The sequence below is a fragment of the Hipposideros armiger genome, unplaced genomic scaffold, assembly GCF_001890085.2.
Source record: "Hipposideros armiger isolate ML-2016 unplaced genomic scaffold, ASM189008v1 scaffold_621, whole genome shotgun sequence".
Taxonomy (NCBI): domain Eukaryota; kingdom Metazoa; phylum Chordata; class Mammalia; order Chiroptera; family Hipposideridae; genus Hipposideros; species Hipposideros armiger.
In genome coordinates this window covers 73,822-95,632 of record NW_017731971.1, presented here as the reverse complement: position 1 = coordinate 95,632, position 21,811 = coordinate 73,822, and the positions used below count along the sequence as shown (strand labels likewise).

Genomic DNA, 21,811 nt, shown 5'->3' with positions numbered 1-21,811 from the left:
AGCCCTCCTCATCCTGCCTTCATTCTCAGAGGACAGCCAGGGATGCAGGGAGATGGACGGGAAGAGTTCCTCCGAGAGGGACCCTGACCCACGGCAAGTCACCCATTTTTCCCCCCCCCCCGCCCCCCCACCTGATGTTTTCCCGGTTCCTCTGCCCTTCCTACACCTCAAGGTATTAAAGAATAGAATGAGTCTCTTGAATGAAGGGTGGTGGGGACAAGGAAAGTGGATAATGAGATTTTAAAATTGTGCTACACACCACCTATTGCAACAGACCTCGGGAAGTGTTTTCTTCCTGGAGACTCAGGTCCCTGGAATGCAGGTCGGGGTGGGGTTGCTGGTAGCTTTTGGGACTTGGAGAATCCTGAGAGTTGGGCTTATGGGCCACCTTCACAGCAGGTGTATGCTTCTTTGTTCCAGATTGACTCCCTGCCTCACAATATTTTCACTATTTCCACAGTTGCAGCCAAGACAGGGAACTTTCAAAGCTGAGGCTGGCTGGGGGTTGGAGAGAGTAGAATGGCGCTTTGGAAAACTGGGTCCCCCACCCAAGGATTGCTGCCTCTGTACCGACTCAAAATTAATAAAACAACAGTTCGTTAACTCTTACTTGGTATTTTATTTCCATTTTCATACCTAAAGGTAGATCTGGGCATTCCTACCCTCACTGTCAGCTGCAGCTCCTTTACTTACCTCCTTGTGCCCCACCCCCATCTTGCTTCTTGGGTTGCAGGGGGGAGGGGGCAGGAATGGGATTGTTGAATTGAACAGAGGTTTCCAGCCTTCAGCTTTCAAAGTCCGGAACATGAATTATTAATTTGGAGATCTGGTGTCTGGGTTGGAGGGAGGGGTCGGGTCGTACCAGGAATGGGCTCCAATTTCTAATTGCGTGTGAGAGTGTGTGTGTGTGAGGGGCGGGGGGAGGAGGGGGAGAGGGAGAGGGAGAGAGAGATGGAGATGGTGAGATCCTTTCCTTGGGCCTCCCACCCCACAACAGGTATGTACATAAACGTACCTGTACCTGTGTCTGCATCCTGGAGAGATTTCAATGTCTCTCCTTTTCCACTGCACCTTTCACATGAGGTGTGTTTCATGCTCTCTGCAGAAGGTTATACAAAAACACCAATTCGACCCCCCTCCCCAGTTCTTGGGCCTTCCCAGGTAAAAATCCCCTCAAGTCCAATTTCCATTTCTCAACTACGCATGTCAGGTCTGTCAGGGAGGCAGTAAGGAAGCCTTGACTACCGTTGTGTTCCTCCCACTTACTCCATCCCCCGCCCCCTCTAAGATATAAAAAAACAGCTTCTTCCCAAGGAAGCCATCACTGAGAGAGTCTAGAGAAGTGTCCCAAATTGTCCCAGTTTGATACCCCTCAGTCTCCAGTGCTCAAGAACAGGAAGAGAATGGCAGCGGGGTAAAAAAGGGAACTTGAGTATTTTTTTCCCAGTTCCCAATTTTTTGTTCTCACCTTCCTCAAGCTCCTCCACTTTCCCAAAATTGTGTGTGTGCTCCTTTAAGGGGCTGGGCAGCTCTCCCGCCCTCTCCGGAGTCGACTGAAGTTTCCGAGGAGCCTCCTCTAGCTGAGCTGGACACACCTTTCAAAGACCCCAAATCGTGCTCTGTGCACTCCAAACGCTCCTGTCCCCTAAGCCCTCCCTCCGCCCTTCTCCCTAACTAATTTCCTCTCAACTACGAGATTCAGCCTCTCCCCAAGGGGCTTGAGCATCCTCAAGGTTTCCCACCCTTATCTGCTCCATCCCCGGATGGAGCCGGAGAAATGTGGTGGGGGGGCCGGGGCCAGAGTTTCAACATCTTCCCCCAGAAGGAGGAGCCAGAGATGGGGGTAAGGAAAAGAAACGGGCTTGGTGGAGGGGCGCGGTGGGCAAGAGGGTGTCAGTGGGGATGATGTGGAGATAAAAGAGGGAAGGAAAGCATCTAGAACAGGAGGAGGGTGTGTCTCATCAACTCCAGCTGATGATGGAGCTTGGTCTGTCTTTTACACAGTCTCAAGTTCATCGTCTCATTATCCATTAACCAGCCCCTCCCTTTACTATCTGCCAACCCTGGTCCTGGGCTCCCCACAGCCACGGATCTCAGTTTCCCCTGAGCGTCTGAGCGTAGGCCTCCAAAGGTGGCTGCTGAGGTGGTCCCAGACCCCAGGGTTGGAGAGGCCTGGGGATTCACCCTACACCCTTCACAGCTCTCTGGACCAAAGTCTGTCCAGGGGAGCGGGATGCCGGAGCCCAGGAGTCATCAGCTTGGCAGTTGCCTGGCCTCTGGATGCCTCCCAGGTAATAATGCCCTTCCGATACTTCCAATCTCCAGAGACACCTTCAAATTTCATCCAACTCAAACCTCACTTCATACCCTTGCCAAAGATCCCTCCGTATTCCTCTCCCTGCTCCAAGTGCTTCTGCCTGGGAGTGCTCTTTTCTCTGGCCAGAGCTGGCTGGGAGCATGGTCCCTTTGTCCTCTTGACCCTGTTACTCCTTTTCTCATTTACTTATTCAGTAAATATTTGAGTGCCTCCTAGGCACCAGGCACTGTTCTAGGCTCTAGAGCAGCGGTTCTCAACCTGTGGGTCGCGACCCCTTTGGGGGTCGAACAACCCTTTCACAGGGGTCGCCTAAGACCATCGGAAAACAAAAAGATATTTACATAATGATTCATAACAGTAGCAAAATTACAGTTATAGAGTAGCAGCGAAAATAATTTTATGGTTGGGGGTCACCACAACATGAGGAACTGTATTAAGGGGTTGCGGCATTAGGAAGGTTGAGAACCGCTGCTCTAGAGTAAAAGAATACAAATTCTCTCCTCCTGAGCTTTCATCCTTAGGAGTTAGAGAAGGATCTTAATCTTCCCTCTTTAGACCCTCCTGTCTCCTCTGAGTCGATGTATCCAAGTGTGGGCAACCCTGGGAATAGTCATAGCCAGTCTTCTCTTCTCCTATAGGGGAGCAGATTCTAGCATGGGCTCCAGGGGTGCGGAAGGGGCTGGAGCCTGAATTGCCTGGAACACTGATCTGCACCAACTTGAGGGTCACCTTCCAGCCCTGTGGATGGCAGCGGAGTCAGGTGAGACACTTAGGACAATGGAAAGGACAGCTAGCAGGAAACAGGTGGGGTGGGTGGGGTCTAGAAAGATTTAGACAAATGTTACAGGAAGTGAGGTAGAGTCACGCTTAAGGGCTATCTTTTCGATGTATCAGGGATAGTCAGTGGGGACTGTCTCTAGGGAGGTGAGGGGCTGCAGAGACAGACAGGGTGAGTGAGACGTCAGACGTCTTAGCATCGGTCATGTTCTTCCTCTAGGAGATGCCCCTGAGCAGTGAATATGATTTTGCCCTGGTCAACATTGGGCAATTAGAGGCTGGTAAGTATGGGGGCTTGGCGAAGGGGCTCACGGGGGTTGTTGGAAGCCCTCCTCATCCTGCCTTCATTCTCAGAGGACAGCCAGGGATGCAGGGAGATGGACGGGAAGAGTTCCTCCGAGAGGGACCCTGACCCACGGTTGCACTGTTCTCTGACTCTTGACTTCAGTGAGCCGCCTGGCCCGAGTCCAACTCCACCGTCCAGGGTCCCTGCTTAAATTTATCCCTGAGGAGATCCTGATTCATGGCCGAGACTTCCGGCTGCTCAGAGTTGCTTTTGAGGCTGGAAGACTAGAGCCTCAGGCCTTTCAGGTAAGAGGCCCCTGATCCAAGCAAGGCCCCCTCCTCCCCTTAGATCGTTGGGCTTTTTTTCCTGGCAATTCCCCAGAGTCCCCTACCTCCCAGGGTGCCTCTCCTCACTCTCTCTGCTCCTTTCCTCAAGGAGAAGTTCAAAGGCTGGAATCAATGATATAATGAGAGCGACGGGCCTGAATTCTAGCCCAGCTCTGCCAATGAGCAGGACTGTGACCGTGGGCAAGTGTCTTCCTTTGAGAAACAGGGAGGGTTGGAGTTTATTCCTGAGATTCCTCCCAGAATCTACATTCTGTGATTCTGTGGTTCTGTATTCTCCTGACCCCGGGCCGCAGCCCTGCGGATGCTCCCCCTTCGTTAAAGACTGCCTTCACTGTCCTTCTCTCTTGGTGGCAAAGACAGTGAAGCAACACATGGCCCCCATTTCCTTCTTTTCACGTCAGTCTGAGCCAAAAGGATGGACTGTCCTTTCCTCCACAGGTGACCATGGCCATTGTCCAGGCCAGAGCTCAGAGCAGTCAAGCCCAGCAGTACGCAGGGATAACCCTGAGCAAGGCTGGTGAGTGTGGGTGCTTCGGGGTAAGGAAAGGGTAGCGAGTCTGAACAAACAGGCTGGCTGAAGACAGAAGAGCTGAGAAGCTGTCTGTGCTTCCTCTTCCTCCTCACTCCTGCCCCAGGCCAGACTTCTGGCTCCAGAAAACCACCTGTTCCCCTCCTGGATACATCAGAAGACTGGGAGATTGAGAGGGAAAAGCAGGGGGCCAGTGCCTGGAGGGTCAGCCTCGTCAATGAGAGGTTCGACGTCGCCACCAGGTGATTTCCGCAGGCCACCCCAAATCCTGCAGCCCTCCCGGTCTTCCCACGGTTCTCTGCTCCTCTAAAACTCCGCTTCTCACATACTCCAGCCTCCTAGGACATCCACGAAGCTATCCCTCTTACCTCCTAGATTGCGACGCCTGGTATCTCCTGGAATGATCCCCTCCTAAGTGGTGTCCTTGTAATCACAGCTTTGCATTATAAAGAGGTCACAGAGCCAAGATGTGACATAACTCTCAATTTCACAGCCTCCCCCGTTACTTCTGGGTCCCTATCCGAACTCTGGACAGTGAGATCAGGAGAGCATTTGGCCACTTCCATCAGGGCCGTGGACCGGTCAGTGTGAGGGTCAGGGTAGTGGCTGGGGATTAGAAGGTTATGGGAGGTCAGGGGTCATCGTGGAGGGAGGGGATTCCTGTGAGGTCAGTGTGGGGCCAAGGGTAGGGTGGGGCTAGGAGTTTCTCCCACAGTGATCCTCCTCTGACCCATTTGAAGCGCCTGTCCTGGCATCACCCTGGGGGCAGTGATCTTCTCCGCTGTGGTGGCTTCTATACAGCCAGTGACCCTAACAAGGAGGACATCAGGTGAGGGAGGTTTGATGAGAAGAATCAAAGATTAGATGTCCAGGGCAGACTCCTCCCCTTATGCTCTGACTCCCTCCCCTCCAGAGCGGTGGAGTCGCTGCTCCAGGCTGGGCATTCCGACGTTGTCCTGGTGGACACTATGGATGAGCTGCCTAGCCTTGCAGATGTCCAGCTCGCCCACTTGAGGCTGAGGGCCCTCTGCCTGCCTGGTGAGAACAACCTTTGACCCCTTTCGCCACCCCAGGTCTGCCGACCCTAACCTGCTTTACCATGTTGCCTGCCATAGACAAATGACCCTTCAGCCCACTGATCCTTAGCTTTCTACTCAACTCCCCCATATCCCAGAGACCGACTTCCTGTCTTCCAGACCCCAGCATATTCTTTTTCTTATACAGCTTTATTATCACTTATATACCATAAAATTCATACTTCACCCATCTTAGGGGTTCAATTCAATGAATTTTATTATATTTACAATGTTGTACAAACATCACCATGAAACCTTGTGGCCATTATAGTTACTTCTCATTCCTATCCCCAGCCCTAGGCAACCACTACCCAACTTATTCTTAACCCTTCAGGCTATAGACCCTGAATCCTGATGCCCAAGTTTTCCTGACCTCTGCCCTTCTGACCTCTCTACCCTCTATCAGATTCATCTGTATCTGAGGATAAGTGGCTCTCAGCCCTGGAAGGAACACGATGGTTGGACTACATCAGGTACTCCCTCTTTTCCTAGCCATGATTTAGAATTCAACCCTCCCCAGCCTTCTGTTAACTTGGACACCTAAATGGCCTTCCTTGAACTCTCCTGGTCTCCCGAGACCATTACTGTGCTGCTCCTTAGAAGGGGCAGGATTTTGGAGTCTGCCTCTATTCCATCCCATGACCCATCACTCTCCTCCTCCGAGCTTATCATTCCCTCCTCTTCCTCACCTGCTCCTCCAGGTCTTGTCTTCGGAAGGCCAGTGACATCTCAGTGTTAGTGACATCCAGAGTTCGCTCTGTAGTCCTTCAAGGTGAGTTTCTTGGGTCATCTCACTCCATTCCTTGACTTTTTCCTTTACCCACCTGAGTGGATTCTGCTCAGGGAGGGAGACCTATAAGGCTTCCTTACAGGTCCTTGTGCTAGCATCCTCCTCTCCCTTTGCTCGGTATGAACTACCCATGAACTTGAACTCATCCTTCAGTGCTACCTGTCTCCCTACTACAGCCCGTGGTCCCTAACAGAAGGGTTCTCTGCCCTCTGTTCCCATCCTTCCATCAGTGGATTGGGATTGGGGTTGGTGTGGGAAGGACAATGTGGAAGTAGGTTTGCGATTTGTAATTCTGCCTCCTACATGTGAGGCTGGTTATTTCTATCCAGGTGGGGTCTATAAAGTGAATAATCATTCAAGGTCTTTGTTTTCTCTTCACTTCTATGCGCCCCCTCAATCCTGCCTACCCCGAACTTCCCCCTCTGTGCCTCTCACTTCTTGCTGTGTTTCCTTTTCTCATTCTCTTCTGCCCTAGTTTCTTGGCCTCTCCTTCTTTGTCCCTTCTCCCTCTTCACCACCCAGAGCGCGGTGATCGTGATTTCAATGGCCTCCTCTCTTCACTCGTCCAGCTGCTTTCAGCCCCTGAAGCCCGAACACTGCTTGGCTTCCAATCACTAGTGCAGCGAGAGTGGGTGGCAGCTGGACATCCCTTCCTGACCCGACTTGGGGGAACGGGGGCCAGTGAAAAGGTGAGAACGTCTTGGGAAAGTTTTGGGTGGGAGGCAGTTTTACTAAAGAAGTAAGGGGAACAGGAATTATATAGTATAATCCATTGGAGGTGAATAAGGTCTGAAGGGTCCCGAGGTTAGACTGAGCTTGAAGGGAGACCCAGGTGCGTGAGGGACCCATGATATGCTCAATTCAGATTCCATTTTCTGATCTCCTCAGTGGCCCTTGTTCCATGTCCCCCTTGTCCTCCATCATTTTGTCATCCTCCCCCTTTAGGTCACCACACTCCCATGTTTTTAATTTCCGTCTTCTCAGGCCCCAGTGTTTCTCCTCTTCCTGGACTGTGTCTGGCAACTCCTCCAGCAGTCTCCAGCTGAGTTTGAATTCTCAGAGTTTTTCCTTCTTGCTCTTCATGACAGTGTCAGGGTTCCTGACACCCTTACATTCCTGAGAGACACTCCCTGGGAACGTGGAAAGCAGAGTGGACAGGTCAGTGACTTCCTGGTTTTACTTGTCTTCCCCCCGCCCCCAACACATACACACACTGAGTAATTTCTGAAGTTTAGTCTTGATTTATGAAAAGTGAGGTCCATAGGTGGGAAAGGAGGAGACTGGTGCTTACTCTCAGGACTTGACTTTCAGCCTACATCTGATTCCTGGAGTAAGAATTTCAGAATTTCTCTCTAGACCTGGGAGAAGGAAAACATGTGTGTGCGCATGTCTGTGTGTACACACACACGTGTCTGTATGTATATTTTGTTTAACCATCACTTTTCTTGTTCCCTCTGTCCAGTTCAACTCCTATACACAAGTCTATACCCCAGGGTATTCCCAGCCCCCAGCTGGGAACTCTGCTAACCCACAGCTGTCTGTCTGGGACTGGGATTTACGATACAGCAATGAACAGATACTACAATTCCATAATCCTGGCTATGACCCAGAACACTGCCCAAATTCCTGGCTTCCTAGACAGCAGGTGAGGCGTCTAAATTTCCTAAACTCCCTTGAATTTCTCACAGGTTCGTCCTACTAGATGTGGAGAAGTGGAAAGTTACAGTATCTGAGTTTCCCAGGGAAATTTACCCCACTCTTCTGTAGCTGTCATAGTCCCTGACTGTCCCCAGGAAGACAGAGAAATCCTAGAATAGCAGAGGGCATCCTTTTTGTCCTCATCTTCTGTCTCATGCACACATTTTACAAGTTTCCCTAAAATCAACTTTCATCAGTCCTGACTGAGGCCTAGGCTGAAACCTAGTGAGGAGGAAAGATAAAAGTTCTCAGCGGGAGGCTAGTGCAGTTGAGTGGGTGGCAGCTGGACATTCCTTCTTGACCCAATTTGGGGAAACGGGGGTCATCTGATTCCTAGGTTGCCAGTTGATTTCCCTTTCCCTTTTAGTCAAGCTTCATGGTTACTGGACCCCCCAGTTCTGTGTGGCTCTTCTCTAGAGGGGCCTTGACCCCCCTGAATCAACTCTGTCCTTGGCGCGACAGTCCCTCCATGCTGTCTTCTCGTTGGCTCCCTCGACCTGCTGTCTCCTCTGAAAGTCTGGCTGATCAGGAGTGGGGGCTTCCCTCATACTGGGGAGCTTGCGCTTTACCCTCAGGGCTGCTGCTGCCTGGATATCTGGGACCTCAGATCAGGTTCTGGAGACGCTGCTACCTGAGGGGAAGGCCTGAGGTCCAGGTGAGACGGGAAGACAAGGCCTGGGGGTCGGAGAAAGATTTGACTGCTGAACCAGATGTTTCCAGGGGCTGGAAAAGCCAAGGGCTCGGGGGAATGGGACGTGAAGTACCATTCCTGTTGGTATCAAAGTGGATAGGTTTGGGAGTGAGGGTGGGGGAACTGCTTGTGGCTCAGATCAGGTGGAACTTATGGCATAGTTGGAGGGCGAAAGAGAGTTAAGACACCAGCAGTGGCAGATTTTAGAAGCAAGCGAGCTGGAGCTGCAATATTCCTCTCTGCTTGTTTTCACTCTTCCCCAGACGGGCCTCTCAGCTCCCACAATCTCTGGCCTCCAGGATGAACTATCCCATCTTCAGGAGCTATTAAGGAAATGGACACCAAGAATATCTCCTGAGGATCACTCCAAGAAAAGAGATCCAAATACCCTTTTCTCCCAAGCCTGCTGAAATTGCTTTCTCATGGGCAGGGCAGAAGGTGGTCTGAGATGAGGGAGGGTTCAGTCTAATCCTTCGATTTTTCTTATCTGGTCTTGCTGCCTCAGCTTCCACACTCCAACTCTTAAACAAGCTCACAAGCTCGCTGATGCGTTTCCATCGCAGATGGGTGCTGCTAACCTCCAACTCTTGGTCTGTCTTGTTTGGTTCCTCAAGATTATATACAGAGGGTGCCAAAAAAAATGTATGCACATTTTAAGAAAGGAAAACTGTATTAAAATTGTAATACTCAGTATATATCGATAACAAAAGATGAATACAAGTCACGTTTGACTTCTGCAATTACAAGAGGTGCTCAAAGTGGTTCCCATCAGCGTCCAGATGCTTCTGATTACGGCGAACTACTGCTTGAGCAACGCTGACCAAAGTATCCACTTGTATACATGTTTTTGGCACTCCCAGTATATAGCTTCTTGTGATTTGAAGAATTTAGAAACAAAAACAATCCAGAATGTCATCACCTCTTTTTTCAGGGCAATTCCATCCCTTTTGAATATCCAGCTGTTAACTGTGAGATCAGAGAGGTGTTGTTCATCAGTCCCAACAAGATGGCCTACAGACCTCATTCTCACCTCTTGCTGCTTCATTGATTCCAATTTCTATTTCTTCCCTTATAGCTTCCTGTGGGTATGGAGTGGATATGGGAAACACCTTGTCTTTTCCAACTGTATATTTTTGTAGTGACATTTCTATTTAAGGGATTCATTAAAGCACAGTATTTATACATGTTGCTGGCATTGTTTCTTGGGTCTGAATAAAGGATCCTCGGTAAAAGAGGGGTGGGTAGAGGGTGGGTGTGACTGAAGAGGGATCACCCTCACCATACCATTTTTGATAAGGAAATAAGGGGTTGGGTCAGGTGAGGCTCTGCTGAATTCACATGCAATTTGGGAAAAAGGTTCTTCTCCACGCCTCCCATTTAGTGCCAGATGGGGCAAAAGTATACCACAGCATGGTTGCAGAGGCCAGGTGTGTTGTGGCGGTTGAAACCTCTGGGTTGTGTCAACCACTCCTCAGCTTTGGTCACACCTAGAGCCTCAGGTTGCCCTCACCCCCCGCCCCCAGCCATGAAGCCAGCTTAGACGTCGCTCCAGCTCCAACACACTGCAATCCCCTCCCTTGAGGGAAAACGAAATACTACTTCAAGCCTAGGCTGGGGCTGCGGGCTGGAGGGCTACCTCTACGCACAAGGCAGCCGAGTCCTCAGCACACCCTTCTCTGGGGAACAAATGACCGATCATTTGGCAAGAAAATATATGTATGGAATGTAAAGTTTTGTTTTTTTAGCTTTCAAATTTACGTTTTGGGAGCAGTGTGATCCTGTACCGTCTTGCACTGCCTTGAAAGGGGGTCTGAGCGTTTCCGTTCCGCCTTCCTCGCCCTGAGCGCTCACAGTGGCAGCTCGCAGCAGCACCAAGGACCAGAACAACCCGTCGCCGGGGCCGCAGCAAGTCCCAGCAGCTCCTAAGATGGCCGCGGCCCCTTCCGGCCCCGCCCCACGCCGGGGCCCCGCCCCACGTCGGGGCCCCGCCCACCGCCCTCACGACTGCCTTCGCCCCGGAAGTGGAAGTGGTGACTAAGTTCGGAGGGCGGGATCGCTGCTTGGAGACGGCGGGAGCTCTTCCATCATGGCGGCCGGGCCGATCTCCGAGCGGAACCAGGGTGACTGGACGGGACAAGCCCGGAATGGGCCCATGGGGGCGGGCTGGGCCGTCCCGAGTAGGGCCAGCAGTGTTTCCGCCTGGGCGGGAGACTGGGCCACCCAGGAGGGCGCGAGACTGGCCACTGTGCTTGTTGGGGGCGGGGTGGCCCGGTGCACGCTAAGGCCTGTCTGTAGGTGTGATGCTTTCTGTGTTCAATCGCCTGCTTTCCCACTCAAAAAAAAAACCAAAAAGAGAATTTGCAGCAGAACTCTAAATTAGACTTAAGAGTCTCTAGTTCCTAGAAAGAGGGAGGTGTAAGGGCTTAATTTAAAAGTCTTTTTTTCCCCCCCTTTTTGCTCCTATACCCCGTCTCCACCAATTCTCCCACCTGGGTTCCATCTTCATGTTCCTGGCATCTACTTGAATGTCATACTCATCTCTGCTGCTCACACCATCCAGATGCCACTGTGTACGTGGGAGGCCTGGATGAGAAGGTTAGCGAACCGCTACTGTGGGAGCTGTTTCTCCAGGCAGGGCCGGTAGTCAACACCCACATGCCAAAGGATCGAGTCACTGGTCAGCACCAAGGTGAGTACCTCCCAATTATATATCGAGGGGACAGACTGCTCCTGGAGGGCCCCCGGTATTCATAAGCGTTTTGGAATAAGCATCCTAAACATTTCTTTCTCTCAAGGCTACCTAGCTCACGTTTGTTTCTGGAACCATTCTTAATTGAAGTGAGGTTATTATTTTTTGTTCTCTGTGCTTTCGAAGATGGATGAGTTACACCCTATTTTTAACCACTTCAGTTGTTAACCCCCTGTCTTCCACTTTCCCAGGCTACGGCTTTGTGGAATTCTTGAGTGAGGAAGATGCTGACTATGCCATTAAGATCATGAACATGATCAAACTCTATGGGAAGCCAATCCGGGTGAACAAGGCATCAGCTCACAACAAAAACCTGGATGTGGGGGCCAACATTTTCATTGGGAACCTGGACCCCGAGATCGATGAGAAGCTGCTTTATGATACTTTCAGCGCCTTTGGGGTCATCTTACAAACCCCCAAGATTATGCGGGACCCTGACACAGGCAACTCCAAAGGTTATGCTTTTATTAATTTTGCTTCGTTTGATGCTTCGGATGCAGCCATTGAAGCCATGAACGGGCAGTACCTCTGTAACCGCCCCATCACGGTGTCCTATGCCTTCAAGAAGGACTCCAAGGGTGAGCGCCATGGCTCAGCAGCCGAACGACTTCTGGCAGCCCAGAACCCACTCTCCCAGGCCGACCGCCCTCATCAGCTGTTTGCAGATGCACCCCCTCCACCCTCTGCCCCCAACCCTGTGGTATCATCACTGGGATCTGGACTTCCTCCACCAGGTAAAGCTTTTGATTCACAATATGTTTGTCTTGGGTTTGGGGGGTGGGGCAGGAAGAAGAAAAAGAACCGATAAAGGGGAGCGTTGAGTCAGTGGGTGATGAGAAGGGGATTGAAGGGTAATAGTTGTGGTGGGGAGGAAAGCCGCCGAATTTCTCCAGGAGTTTGAAGTTGTGTGTGTTGGCTGGGAGGAGGGGGAAAGCGCTCGTCCTGCCTGGAGAGGCCAGATTGGCACAGGTTCTCTAAAGACGTTCTCTCCTCACTCTCATTAACTGTTCTTCTGTTTCCTCTAGGCATGCCTCCTCCTGGCTCCTTCCCACCCCCAGTGCCACCTCCGGGAGCCCTTCCGCCTGGGATACCCCCAGCCATGCCCCCACCACCGATGCCCCCTGGGGCTGGAGGACATGGCCCCCCAGCAGCAGGAACACCAGGGGCTGGACATCCTGGACACGGACACACACACCCTCACCCATTCCCCCCCGGTGGGATACCCCATCCAGGTGGGTATTTGCTGGGAAAGGGAGGGATGAGCTGGGAAGAGGAGCTCTTATACTTACACTGCTACGCTTTGTCCCTCAACAATAATAGATAGTTCTAGAGCTGTCCTTCAGACGTTCTTTTATAAACAGACACAAGATACTTTTTCCTCTTTACTTGAAAACTACCACCCTGTCTCTATTTCTTATTTAAGTTTTTCCAAAGTGTACAACTGTTCTTGTTTTTTGTTTCCTTACCTTGTACTTCCATTGTTTCCTCTGACTTTCACCCCACAGGAGTGACCTAATTGCCAAATCTAGGGGACACTTCCGCTCCTTATCGGGTTTGACCTGTGGTCTTGCTTGAAACTGGCCACGTGTTCCTGTTTGGAAATCTTGTCTCTTTTGGTTTTTCTGGATCCTCTCTCTACCTGTCTTCTCAATCTTGGGCACCCTAATAGGCTCCTTTTTCTCTGCTTGTACCTAGGTTTTGTGTTTGGTTCTCTTTTCTGCATAGTTCCATTACTTGTACACTGATGCCTCCTAGACCTGTATCTCTGGTCCATGGTTGTTCATGTTCCAGACCCTTAACCCTGCTGCTGAGTGGACAGCTCCACTTCCTACCCCTCCCCTTCATCCCTATTCTTCCTCTAGTATTCTTGGTTTTCGGGTGCTTAATTCAGAAATGTGGAGGCTGTGTTTGACTATTCTTTATCACTCCACTCTTGATACCACGTCTTATTAATATTAATATCTCTGGCATCGGCTCCCACTACCAGTGCCCTAGTTCAGGCCCTCACACCCTCATTATTTCACACCTGATTTATTGTTGGAATTTCCGAACTCACACTTTGACTCCAGTCTTCTCTACCTTTGATCCACTTCACAGAGTAAATTTTCTCAAACACAGACATATACATACACACTCTTGCTCAAAATTCTTCTATTGCTGCAGAGTAAAACCAGCCTCGTGACCTTGGCATTCTAGGCTTTTCTTTGCCCTGCCCATTTCTCCCATGACTGCCTGATGCCCCTGATGACTGAGCAGCTGGTTTTCCCGGGACGTACTGTGCCACTTGCCACACCAGTGATTTGCACATTCTAACCTTTTCTGCCTGCGATGTTCTAGTCCCACTCTGTCCACTTGAATAATTGTTCCTTATCCTTTAGACAGATCTTTGCTCAGACAGTATCTGCTACCTTCCCATATCCTATCAACAGACCGCTCCCTGTGTTACCTACTCCTGCGGTTCTTACGGTGCCTAAATCATGGGAGAAGCAGGTGAAGTGGATGAGGAACTGACTGGGTAGCTGGTTGGTTTGTCCAGTTGACATGGGGTCCAGGAGAAGGGCACTTTTTACCAGGCTCATTTTCCATACTCTTCCTCATGTCCCTTCACTCTCTGTTTTGTTTTCTTTCCTTCCCCATTTTTTTGCCCTTGTCTCCTTTCTCTTACATGTCTGTTGTGTTTTCCTAGGGATGTCTCAGATGCAGCTGGCCCACCATGGCCCTCATGGCTTAGGACACCCCCATGCTGGGCCGCCAGGATCTGGGGGGCAGCCACCACCCAGACCACCACCCGGAATGCCTCATCCCGGACCTCCTCCGATGGGCATGCCCCCCCGAGGGCCTCCGTTTGGATCTCCCATGGGTGAGTAGGCTCTGGCCACCTCCTTCATCCTCATATATCGTATTCTTGGGGCCCCCTGTCACACCCCTTTTCTTCCCTGCTTTCTTCCCACTGCCTCGCTGTCTGCCCTCTCCCTGCATTCTCCCAGCGTCAGCTGTCTCCTATTTGTTTTTCAATTTTGTTTTGTTTTTTTAGAAGTTTTTTTTTTTTTACTGGGGAACAGTGTGTTTTTCCAGAACCCATCAGCTCCAAGTCAAGTAGTTGTTTCAATCTAGTTGTGGAGGGCACAGCTCAGTGGCCTATGTGAGGATCGAACTGGCAACCTTGGTGTTATGAGTCTGTGCTCTAACCACCTGAGCTCACCGGCCGCCCATCCTATTTCTTTTACTAATTTCTCTTTCTCTTCCTGCAGGTCACCCAGGTCCTATGCCACCACACGGCATGCGTGGGCCTCCTCCACTGATGCCCCCTCATGGATACACTGGCCCTCCACGACCCCCACCCTACGGCTACCAGCGGGGGCCCCTCCCTCCGCCCAGACCCACTCCCCGGCCTCCGGTTCCCCCTCGTGGCCCACTGCGAGGCCCTCTCCCCCAGTAAGTCCTCATTCTCTTTCCACCTGTCATGGTCTCCCAGTACCTTTTCAGTTCTTTGGACCAATCAGAGTTGCTGTAGCTCCCTGGGGCTAAGGCACCGATCCCTCTCAGGCCTTTTTTTAAGTGTGCTTTTTTTCATAGGTTTTATTTTATTTTTTCTGTGTTGGTCCTAGGTGTTTTACAAATGCACAGAGATAATAAAAACTCAACTCCTTCTTTATACTTTGTGGTGTTTTCCTTGGCAAAGTAACTTTTCTCTTTTTCTCTGAGAAGAGATGTCAGTTTGTTGGGAGAGGAATGGTAAGGTGGAAGCGAGGCTTTTTATTCCACCTTTTAAGGGCTTATTTGTGTAACTGCTATTACATTTGCTGGACTGCTGTGGACTGCAGCAGCTGTTTCCTTACATGAGGCTTACGCGTGCAGTTTATAAGATGGAGACTCAATATCGGTGGCATGGGTTACTATGAATATTAAGTCAAAACAGAAATAAAGTTCCTGGAGATGCGCTGGAAATAATGACGTAAAATGCACAGAGCTATTCGGTGCAGCTCTGTAATAACTAAATTGAAAACAACTCCTGTCCATCAGGCAGGGACCGGTTGAATAAATGGGTAAATCCACACCCTGGAGTACTGAGCTGCAGTAGAAAGGAATGAGGAAGATGCTCCTGCTGTCGTGAAGGGAGATGTCCAGGGTGTAGTAAGTGGGAAAGAACGTGTAGAACAATGTATCGTGGGCCACCTCACCCAACTGAGCGGTCGCCCAGAATATTATATACCTCTGTTTATATTTAAAAAATGGAAGAATAAACCAAGAACTAGTGGAAATTAATACCACTGGGGGAGTGAGGGGGATGGAGAGAAGCTGGATTTCTCCGAGCATACATGTGTGTGGTTTTGTTTGGAACCATATGCACGTTTTATGTAATAGCAAACACCAAGTTGAAATTGGAACATTAGGAACTTTGTAAACCTTCATTTTCTTCTGTTCTTTACCGCCAGACATCTTGGATGGGGGATTTGTATCATTCCTTTTTTTTTTCCTCTCATTTCTCAGTCCTTCCAAATCTGATTTATATTGCATTTAAATCTGGGCTCCAAGATTTTCTGCAACTAGACTCAATCCAATACCGTTTTTTCTGTTCTTTGCCACATTTAATCCTGTTAGGTCACCCCCCTTCTTGAAGCTGTTTTTTTGACTTACGTAACCATGAGATTTCCTAAACCCTCAGCAAGAAAAGGTGAGCCTGTCCCTCTTGTTCCCTTGCATCACTCTCCTTCATGTAACAATTTTAAGGGCGCTGCTGGGGCAGCTGAGGATGCAGAGATGAGCAAGGCAGTTCTGCTACCCAATCACAAGAAGAGATTATTATGAAACAAAATATTTTGAGAGCACGAGGAAGGGTATCTAAGAGAGAAAGCTCCCTGGGAAAAAGTGATACCCAAACAGAGGGGTAGAAGTTTCCAAGGCCAAGGTGAAGGGGAAGCTCAATCCAGGTGGATGGGAGATGTCTCAGCAGAAGCAGAGATCAATAAACAGCATGGTGGGTAAAGCGCAAAAGCTGTTGGTGTTGGAGGCAGGATGAGGCCGGAGCCAGGTGGGGAGCTCCCATAGGTCCTTGCTTCCTGGCCAGCCCCTTTTCACACCGTGGCACGGTGCCATGTGACAGCATACTGTGGGGGGGTGGGGAGTGGGGGGAGAGGCGGCCCAGGAACTCCAGCCTTCCCAGGCTCTGCCTAGCATAGCAGCCCACACTGAGGGAATTCATACCGGCACATTGTCAAGGCACACTGGTGGGGAAGCTGTTATCCATGGTGGGACGCCACAGTAGGGATTTAAGCAAAGGAGTGACAGATTTGTGTTTTAGAACCATGGCAGCAGTGTAGAGTAGATCTGGGAGAGATGAAGACGGGGGCGAGTAATAAATGAAGCACCTGGCAATAATTCAGGTGAGAGATTGGGATCCTAAACGAGGGCTGTGGCAGGAGCTGGGACGAAGAGGAAGAGATGCATTGGGGGGCTATTCCAAAGGCAAAATAGGACTTGATGTTAGATTGGATGTAGTGAAGGAAGCGGGCAGGGGAATCGGGTGAGAGTGCAGCAGGAAGAACTTCGGCGGGGGGGGGGGCACAAGATGGAAACAACACATTCATTCTGGGCTATGTTGACTTTGAGGGGAGTTGTGAGACATCTAATGGATGTCTGGTTATGTCTACCTAAAGCTCGGGGAAGAGGAGGCGTGATATTTCATACCATGAGTGGCTAAGGATGCCAGGCTTCTAAATCATAGTGGGATTAACTGACTCTTCATTTCAAACAGCGCTGTGCTATAAAATTGCTTTGATGTGGTCATAAGCTGCGGTCCCAGAGCCCTTGGAACCTGGCAGAGCTAGCAGCTGACCCTTGGCCCCAGCTGCCAGAGGCCAGCACCGAGTGGTGGAAGGCTTCGCCTCAGCCTCTCTGTCCTTTCTGCCTCCATGTCATCTATCAAATGAATTGACTCTTCTAATTGATCCTCAAGGACTTCAACCACTGTTATCGTTATGCAGATGATTCTCATATTTCTTGCGTATTCTTTTGCATAGGGTCCTGTGTGGTACTTTTCGCTGTTACCTGATACCATGTTGATGAATTTCCACCATCACAAAGTAGATTAGTGCCTTTGCTGAATTCCCTACTTCTCTCTTTGGAACCACTATTTTCTTAGGCCTTCATTCTCAGAATCGCTGAGCTTTCATTCATTCAATAACAATTTTTCAGTGCCTCCTCTAGTCATTAAGTTTGACTCCCCAAAGTCTCCTTTATCTCTGTGCCCTCTAGCGCTTTCAGGGGCTGGTTGGTGCTCAGCAATTGTCTGAATAGAGCTAGTATTGCTGATCCAATTAGGCACTTCAGTTCCCACATCTGTTTGTTATTCACTAAACCAGGGTAACTCAACCTTTTTCTTTTTTACTATTGCCCCCCTAAGAGACATTTTTTCCTAATTGCCCTCCCCCATGTATAAAATTTTAATATCACAGATATACTGTATATGTACTTATGTACTATGGCCCATTGGAGGAACACAAACTGTTATGATATCTAAGATTCTACCCCAAACCAATTTTTGACCCCTTGGGGAGCGATATCGCCCCCATTGAGAATGCATGCTCTAAACCATGTGTTTTTTAATGTTTTGTGGGTCATAAGCAGTCCTTTGAGAATATGACCCAAACTATGGACCCTACCCAAGAAAAATACATATATGCATTTATATCCAATATCTTGAAGCAAAAAATCAAGAAGGTCCATGGATCCCAATCTAAGTATCCCTGCAGTCAACTGGATCCCTTAAGGGCCCTCAAGGGATCTCATTCTTTTAATCTGTATCTCCTAACTGGGTGGAAAGGTGCATGGCATCTACAATAACTAAAAATAGTAACAGCTAATATTTCCTGAACTGTGCAGCGCACCAGGTACTGTATGACGTGTTCTACCTGTATTATCTCAGTTAATCCTCATAACAACCCTCCAAGGTAGGTCCTGCTATTACTCCCATTTTAAGGTCAGAAAACTGATGCTAAGTTACTCATCCAAGGTCACGTGCTAAGGAGTGGTGGATGCAATGACCGAACCAAGAACTGTCTGAACCCCAGAGCCAATTACTCGATCACATTGTATGACATTACGTTTACTGAGTAAATACTTGTCGAATCAAGTATCTACTGAGTACATGTAATAGAGTATAATGTGATGAAGCACTTTTTACATATGTATTCACTCTTATGACCACGATACTGTATCAAGATGTAGCATGGCAGCACCCAGAAGCCTCCCTCGTCTCATGCCCCTTCACAGTCCATTTCCATTGCCCAGAGGTAACCACTATTTCCTTTGTCACTGTAGATTAATTTGCTTTTTCTTGTACTTTATATAAATGGAATCGTATAGTGTGTACTCTTTTTGGTCTGGCTTCTTTTGCTTAGTATTTGTGAGATCTTTTTATGCCATTGCATATATTAGTTCAGTCTTTCAAAAATTTGTTGCATAGTATTCCCTTGTATGAATATGTCACCATTTGTGCAACCAAGTTTATCCATTCTCTGGTTGATGGATAGTTGAAGCTTTTTAATATTACAAATAAAGCTGCTATGAAAATACTTGTCCTTCTGTAGGACGTATGCACTCATGTCTTTGCTAGATCAGATCTGATTTGTTTTTAGATCACCTGACTGCTGTTGTGAAGCAAGACGGGAAGTAGGGAAAGCAGTAAGAGGCTGCTGTAGCTAAGGAGATGATGGTGGCTTGGAGTAGGGGGGCGGAAGAGGAGCTAGGGAGAAGCAGTGGGTTCAGAATATATTTTGAAGGTAGGACTGACAAGACCTGCTGATGTAGGGAAGAGAGAAAGAAAGTAAACAGGATAACTAACTCCATGGTTTGGGGCCTGAACACCTCAGTGAAGAGATACATACTCTAGGAAGACATGGATCAAAAGGTGGTTTGTGGATCTGTTACGTTGGCAATGCTTGAATTGACAGGTGGAGATTTTGAGTTTGGGCTTGGGGGAAAGGTCTGGATTGGAGATACAAATGTGGGACTCATCGGCATATAGACAGCATTAAAGTCATAAGACTACCTGAGGTGACCAAGGAAAAAGGAGTAGGTGGAAGAGGGGAAGGGCCCAGGACTACGCCCCTAGGAGCTGCAATGGTAATGGACTCAGCAAATGGGACTGTAAAGAAGTGGCTGGTGAGGTGCCTGGGGAAAAACAATGAAGTCTTTCCTCAGAACTTAAAAAGAAAAATATTAGCTTTCTCTGTAAGAGAACAAGATTCCTATTCTAGCAAGTAATGAATCAGTGGAGAGTAGGCAGTCACCTTAAAGAAAAGAAAATGGCTCCCTGCCAGCAGGACTTGGTGATAAACTAATTGAAAATATTAACATATTGGGTTGTCGGAAAAGCCATGATGTATTTTTCTATGTTATTTGTTGCTAAAATGCGTCATGACTTTTCCGACAACCCAGTACTTAATATGTCAACCTTGAAGAGGGGTCAGCATAGGCTTTCAAAAGCAATGAAAGCCTAGTAAAGAGAGAGTTCTTGAGACCCACATGGGCACAGCTGTTCCAAGTACCATCCTGGAAAGAGTGCTTCAGCCAACAGTAGTCCAGGAGCGCTGGCAAGGCTGCCCACAGCATAGAGATGGGGGTGGAGAGCCATAGACAAGAAGAGTATTCTGAACCCATTGGCATGACTCCTTCCTGGGAATGGCCAGATGCCATTAAGTATGCAAATACTCCTGCTCATTATGTCATCGTGCATTCATACATTAACTTGGTAATTCTGATTTGGCTTAAGGGAGAGAATGTGCTGGCCATGCAGACAGTTTTCATTCAGTCTGAGTGACAGTTAAATTTGTCATGGTGAATTAATGCTTACGTATTGTGGCTTTATAGTTCAGTAAATTGTAAACTTTGTTGGTACAAAGAGTATTTCCAAGACATAGTTTTGGAGGCCAAGAAACCCAGGCCCACCCACATCCCTGTCCGCGGCAAATTCAGTACTACAAATGCCACCTGTGAGGCCTCTCGTGAGGCCTCTGGAGGCAGGGACATAGCCTGCCAGTGCTCTCCATGGATACATCCAGTATTCTGAAACCTCCACGTTTAGCAAAGCAGAATCACACACGGTTAGATCTGGTGCAGCATCTAGTCCAAGCCTCCCATTTTCCAGATGAGAAAACTGAGCTTCAGAAAGGCAGAGAACTTAACTAAAAGCCCACAGCTTGTTAGACGTGAAAACCCAGGTTAGAGCCCCCGGTCAGTGCTCTGTCCAGAATATCCTAAGGCCTTACCTGGAATACGTAGACACATTCAGTATGTACATCCCCAAACCACTACATAGCCCCTCGTCCCTGCAGCAGAGATGGTTACCAAGGGATATGGATCTCTGAGCCCAGGTTATTGGTACAGGGGCAAAGGAAAGATGAAAGGAAAGAACTGAAACCAATTCATTCACTCCTTCCCCACATGGAAGCAGAAAAGAGTGTGTGTGTGTGTGTGTGTGTGTGTGTGTGTGTGTGTGTGTGTGTGTATTAAAAGAAAGTGAGGAAGAATATTGAAGGAGTCCCTTTTTCAGTCACTGGGGAAAATGATGGGAAGGTGTCCAGCTGGTCAGGCCTGTCAAGCCCAGCTTCTCCAGGCCTCACCTCTGCAGGCACCTGCATGAGGGTGGGGAGGTCTGCACTGGACATAAACCACCTGGACTGTTTCTGGAAAGAGATGGCAGGGATCCAGCAGTCTCTGCCTCTGGCAGCTCAGGAGACAAGCCACACCTTGTTTGTTATTCCTGCTTTCTCTAAAATAGCCAGGGAAGCTTGGAGGCTGAGCACTGGGATTTGGGAGAGGGCTGAGGGAGAGGAGTTTGGCTGGGAGCAGTGGAGGGATGTGCTCTGAAGGCAGCCAGAGCCCTCAGATATGTGGGTCCTGCCATTCTGGGACTGGGGTGCTAAGGAGGGGGCTGCCTCATTCACCACCTCCCTTCCTGTCTTCCCACTTGTCTCCCCGAGATCACTCTTTCCTTAGTGCCTTTCATCTTTTACTAGGAAGGGGCTGGGAAGGGCTGTGTGTTATCTCCAGCTGTCCCTGTGACAACCCCCCTAACCCCTCTTCATTTTTCCCTGGTGCCCTGAGTCCCTCCCCATTCCTGTTTCCTTCTGCCCTCCCCACCCCCCAACAATGGTCTCTCCCGATGCTCAGCGGCGCTGGGGGGGTGGGGGAGGCGGGGCCCGGAGCGTGGGGTGGGGGGGCAGGTCTGCATTGCCGCTTCCCCGGGTACCCGGAGCAGTCGCCGCTGCCGCCAGCCCCGCGGCCGGGACCCCAGCCCCCACCCGGGACTCACCTTACCCCGGAGGCCCAGCCCAGGTGAGACCCTTCTATGAGTCCCTCACCTCCACTCCGCCCGGGGCAGAAGCATCCTTGCCTTGCAGCCATTTTATCATCCGATGCTTCGCTGGTGGGAGGGTGACCGTCCCCGCTTTAGGGGTGAGGGGATCGTGGTGGTTTGAATGGATATTTATTTCAGTTGCTCTCTCTCTCTCTCTCTCTCTCTCTCTCTCTCTCTCTCTCTCTCTCTCT

General features: G+C 49.6%; 3 protein-coding genes across 4 annotated transcripts in view; all 3 read left to right on the top strand.

Moving 5' to 3' along the window:
* Nucleotides 1-1,294: 1,294 nt before the first annotated feature.
* Nucleotides 1,295-9,201, top strand: MTMR11 (myotubularin related protein 11). 2 transcript variants are annotated; one of them, XM_019625251.1, is made up of 17 exons: nucleotides 1,298-1,843; nucleotides 2,201-2,291; nucleotides 2,956-3,077; nucleotides 3,315-3,375; nucleotides 3,543-3,685; nucleotides 4,166-4,244; nucleotides 4,363-4,498; nucleotides 4,750-4,837; nucleotides 4,997-5,085; nucleotides 5,170-5,294; nucleotides 5,739-5,805; nucleotides 6,034-6,104; nucleotides 6,645-6,811; nucleotides 7,107-7,280; nucleotides 7,585-7,767; nucleotides 8,188-8,475; nucleotides 8,775-9,201. In XM_019625251.1, the coding sequence occupies exons 1-17, from the start codon at nucleotides 1,778-1,780 to the stop codon at nucleotides 8,919-8,921; spliced, it is 2,097 nt and encodes a 698-aa protein (XP_019480796.1). In that variant the 5' UTR covers nucleotides 1,298-1,777; the 3' UTR covers nucleotides 8,922-9,201. The 2 variants fall into 2 exon arrangements, with proteins under 2 accessions (XP_019480795.1, XP_019480796.1); XM_019625250.1 differs by lacking the exon at nucleotides 8,775-9,201 and having other exon boundaries at nucleotides 1,295-1,843; nucleotides 8,188-8,768.
* Nucleotides 9,202-10,536: 1,335 nt separating this feature from the next.
* Nucleotides 10,537-14,917, top strand: SF3B4 (splicing factor 3b subunit 4). Its single transcript, XM_019625253.1, has 6 exons — nucleotides 10,537-10,631; nucleotides 11,072-11,200; nucleotides 11,452-11,994; nucleotides 12,286-12,492; nucleotides 13,947-14,120; nucleotides 14,512-14,917. The coding sequence occupies exons 1-6, from the start codon at nucleotides 10,598-10,600 to the stop codon at nucleotides 14,697-14,699; spliced, it is 1,275 nt and encodes a 424-aa protein (XP_019480798.1). The 5' UTR covers nucleotides 10,537-10,597; the 3' UTR covers nucleotides 14,700-14,917.
* Nucleotides 14,918-21,467: 6,550 nt separating this feature from the next.
* Nucleotides 21,468-21,811, top strand: part of LOC109372301 (synaptic vesicle glycoprotein 2A-like) — a 16,260-nt gene continuing 15,916 nt past the window's right edge. The window contains exon 1 of the mRNA XM_019625376.1: nucleotides 21,468-21,598. The gene's annotated coding sequence lies outside the window, so the exon portion shown is untranslated. The remainder of the gene's footprint in view (nucleotides 21,599-21,811) is intronic.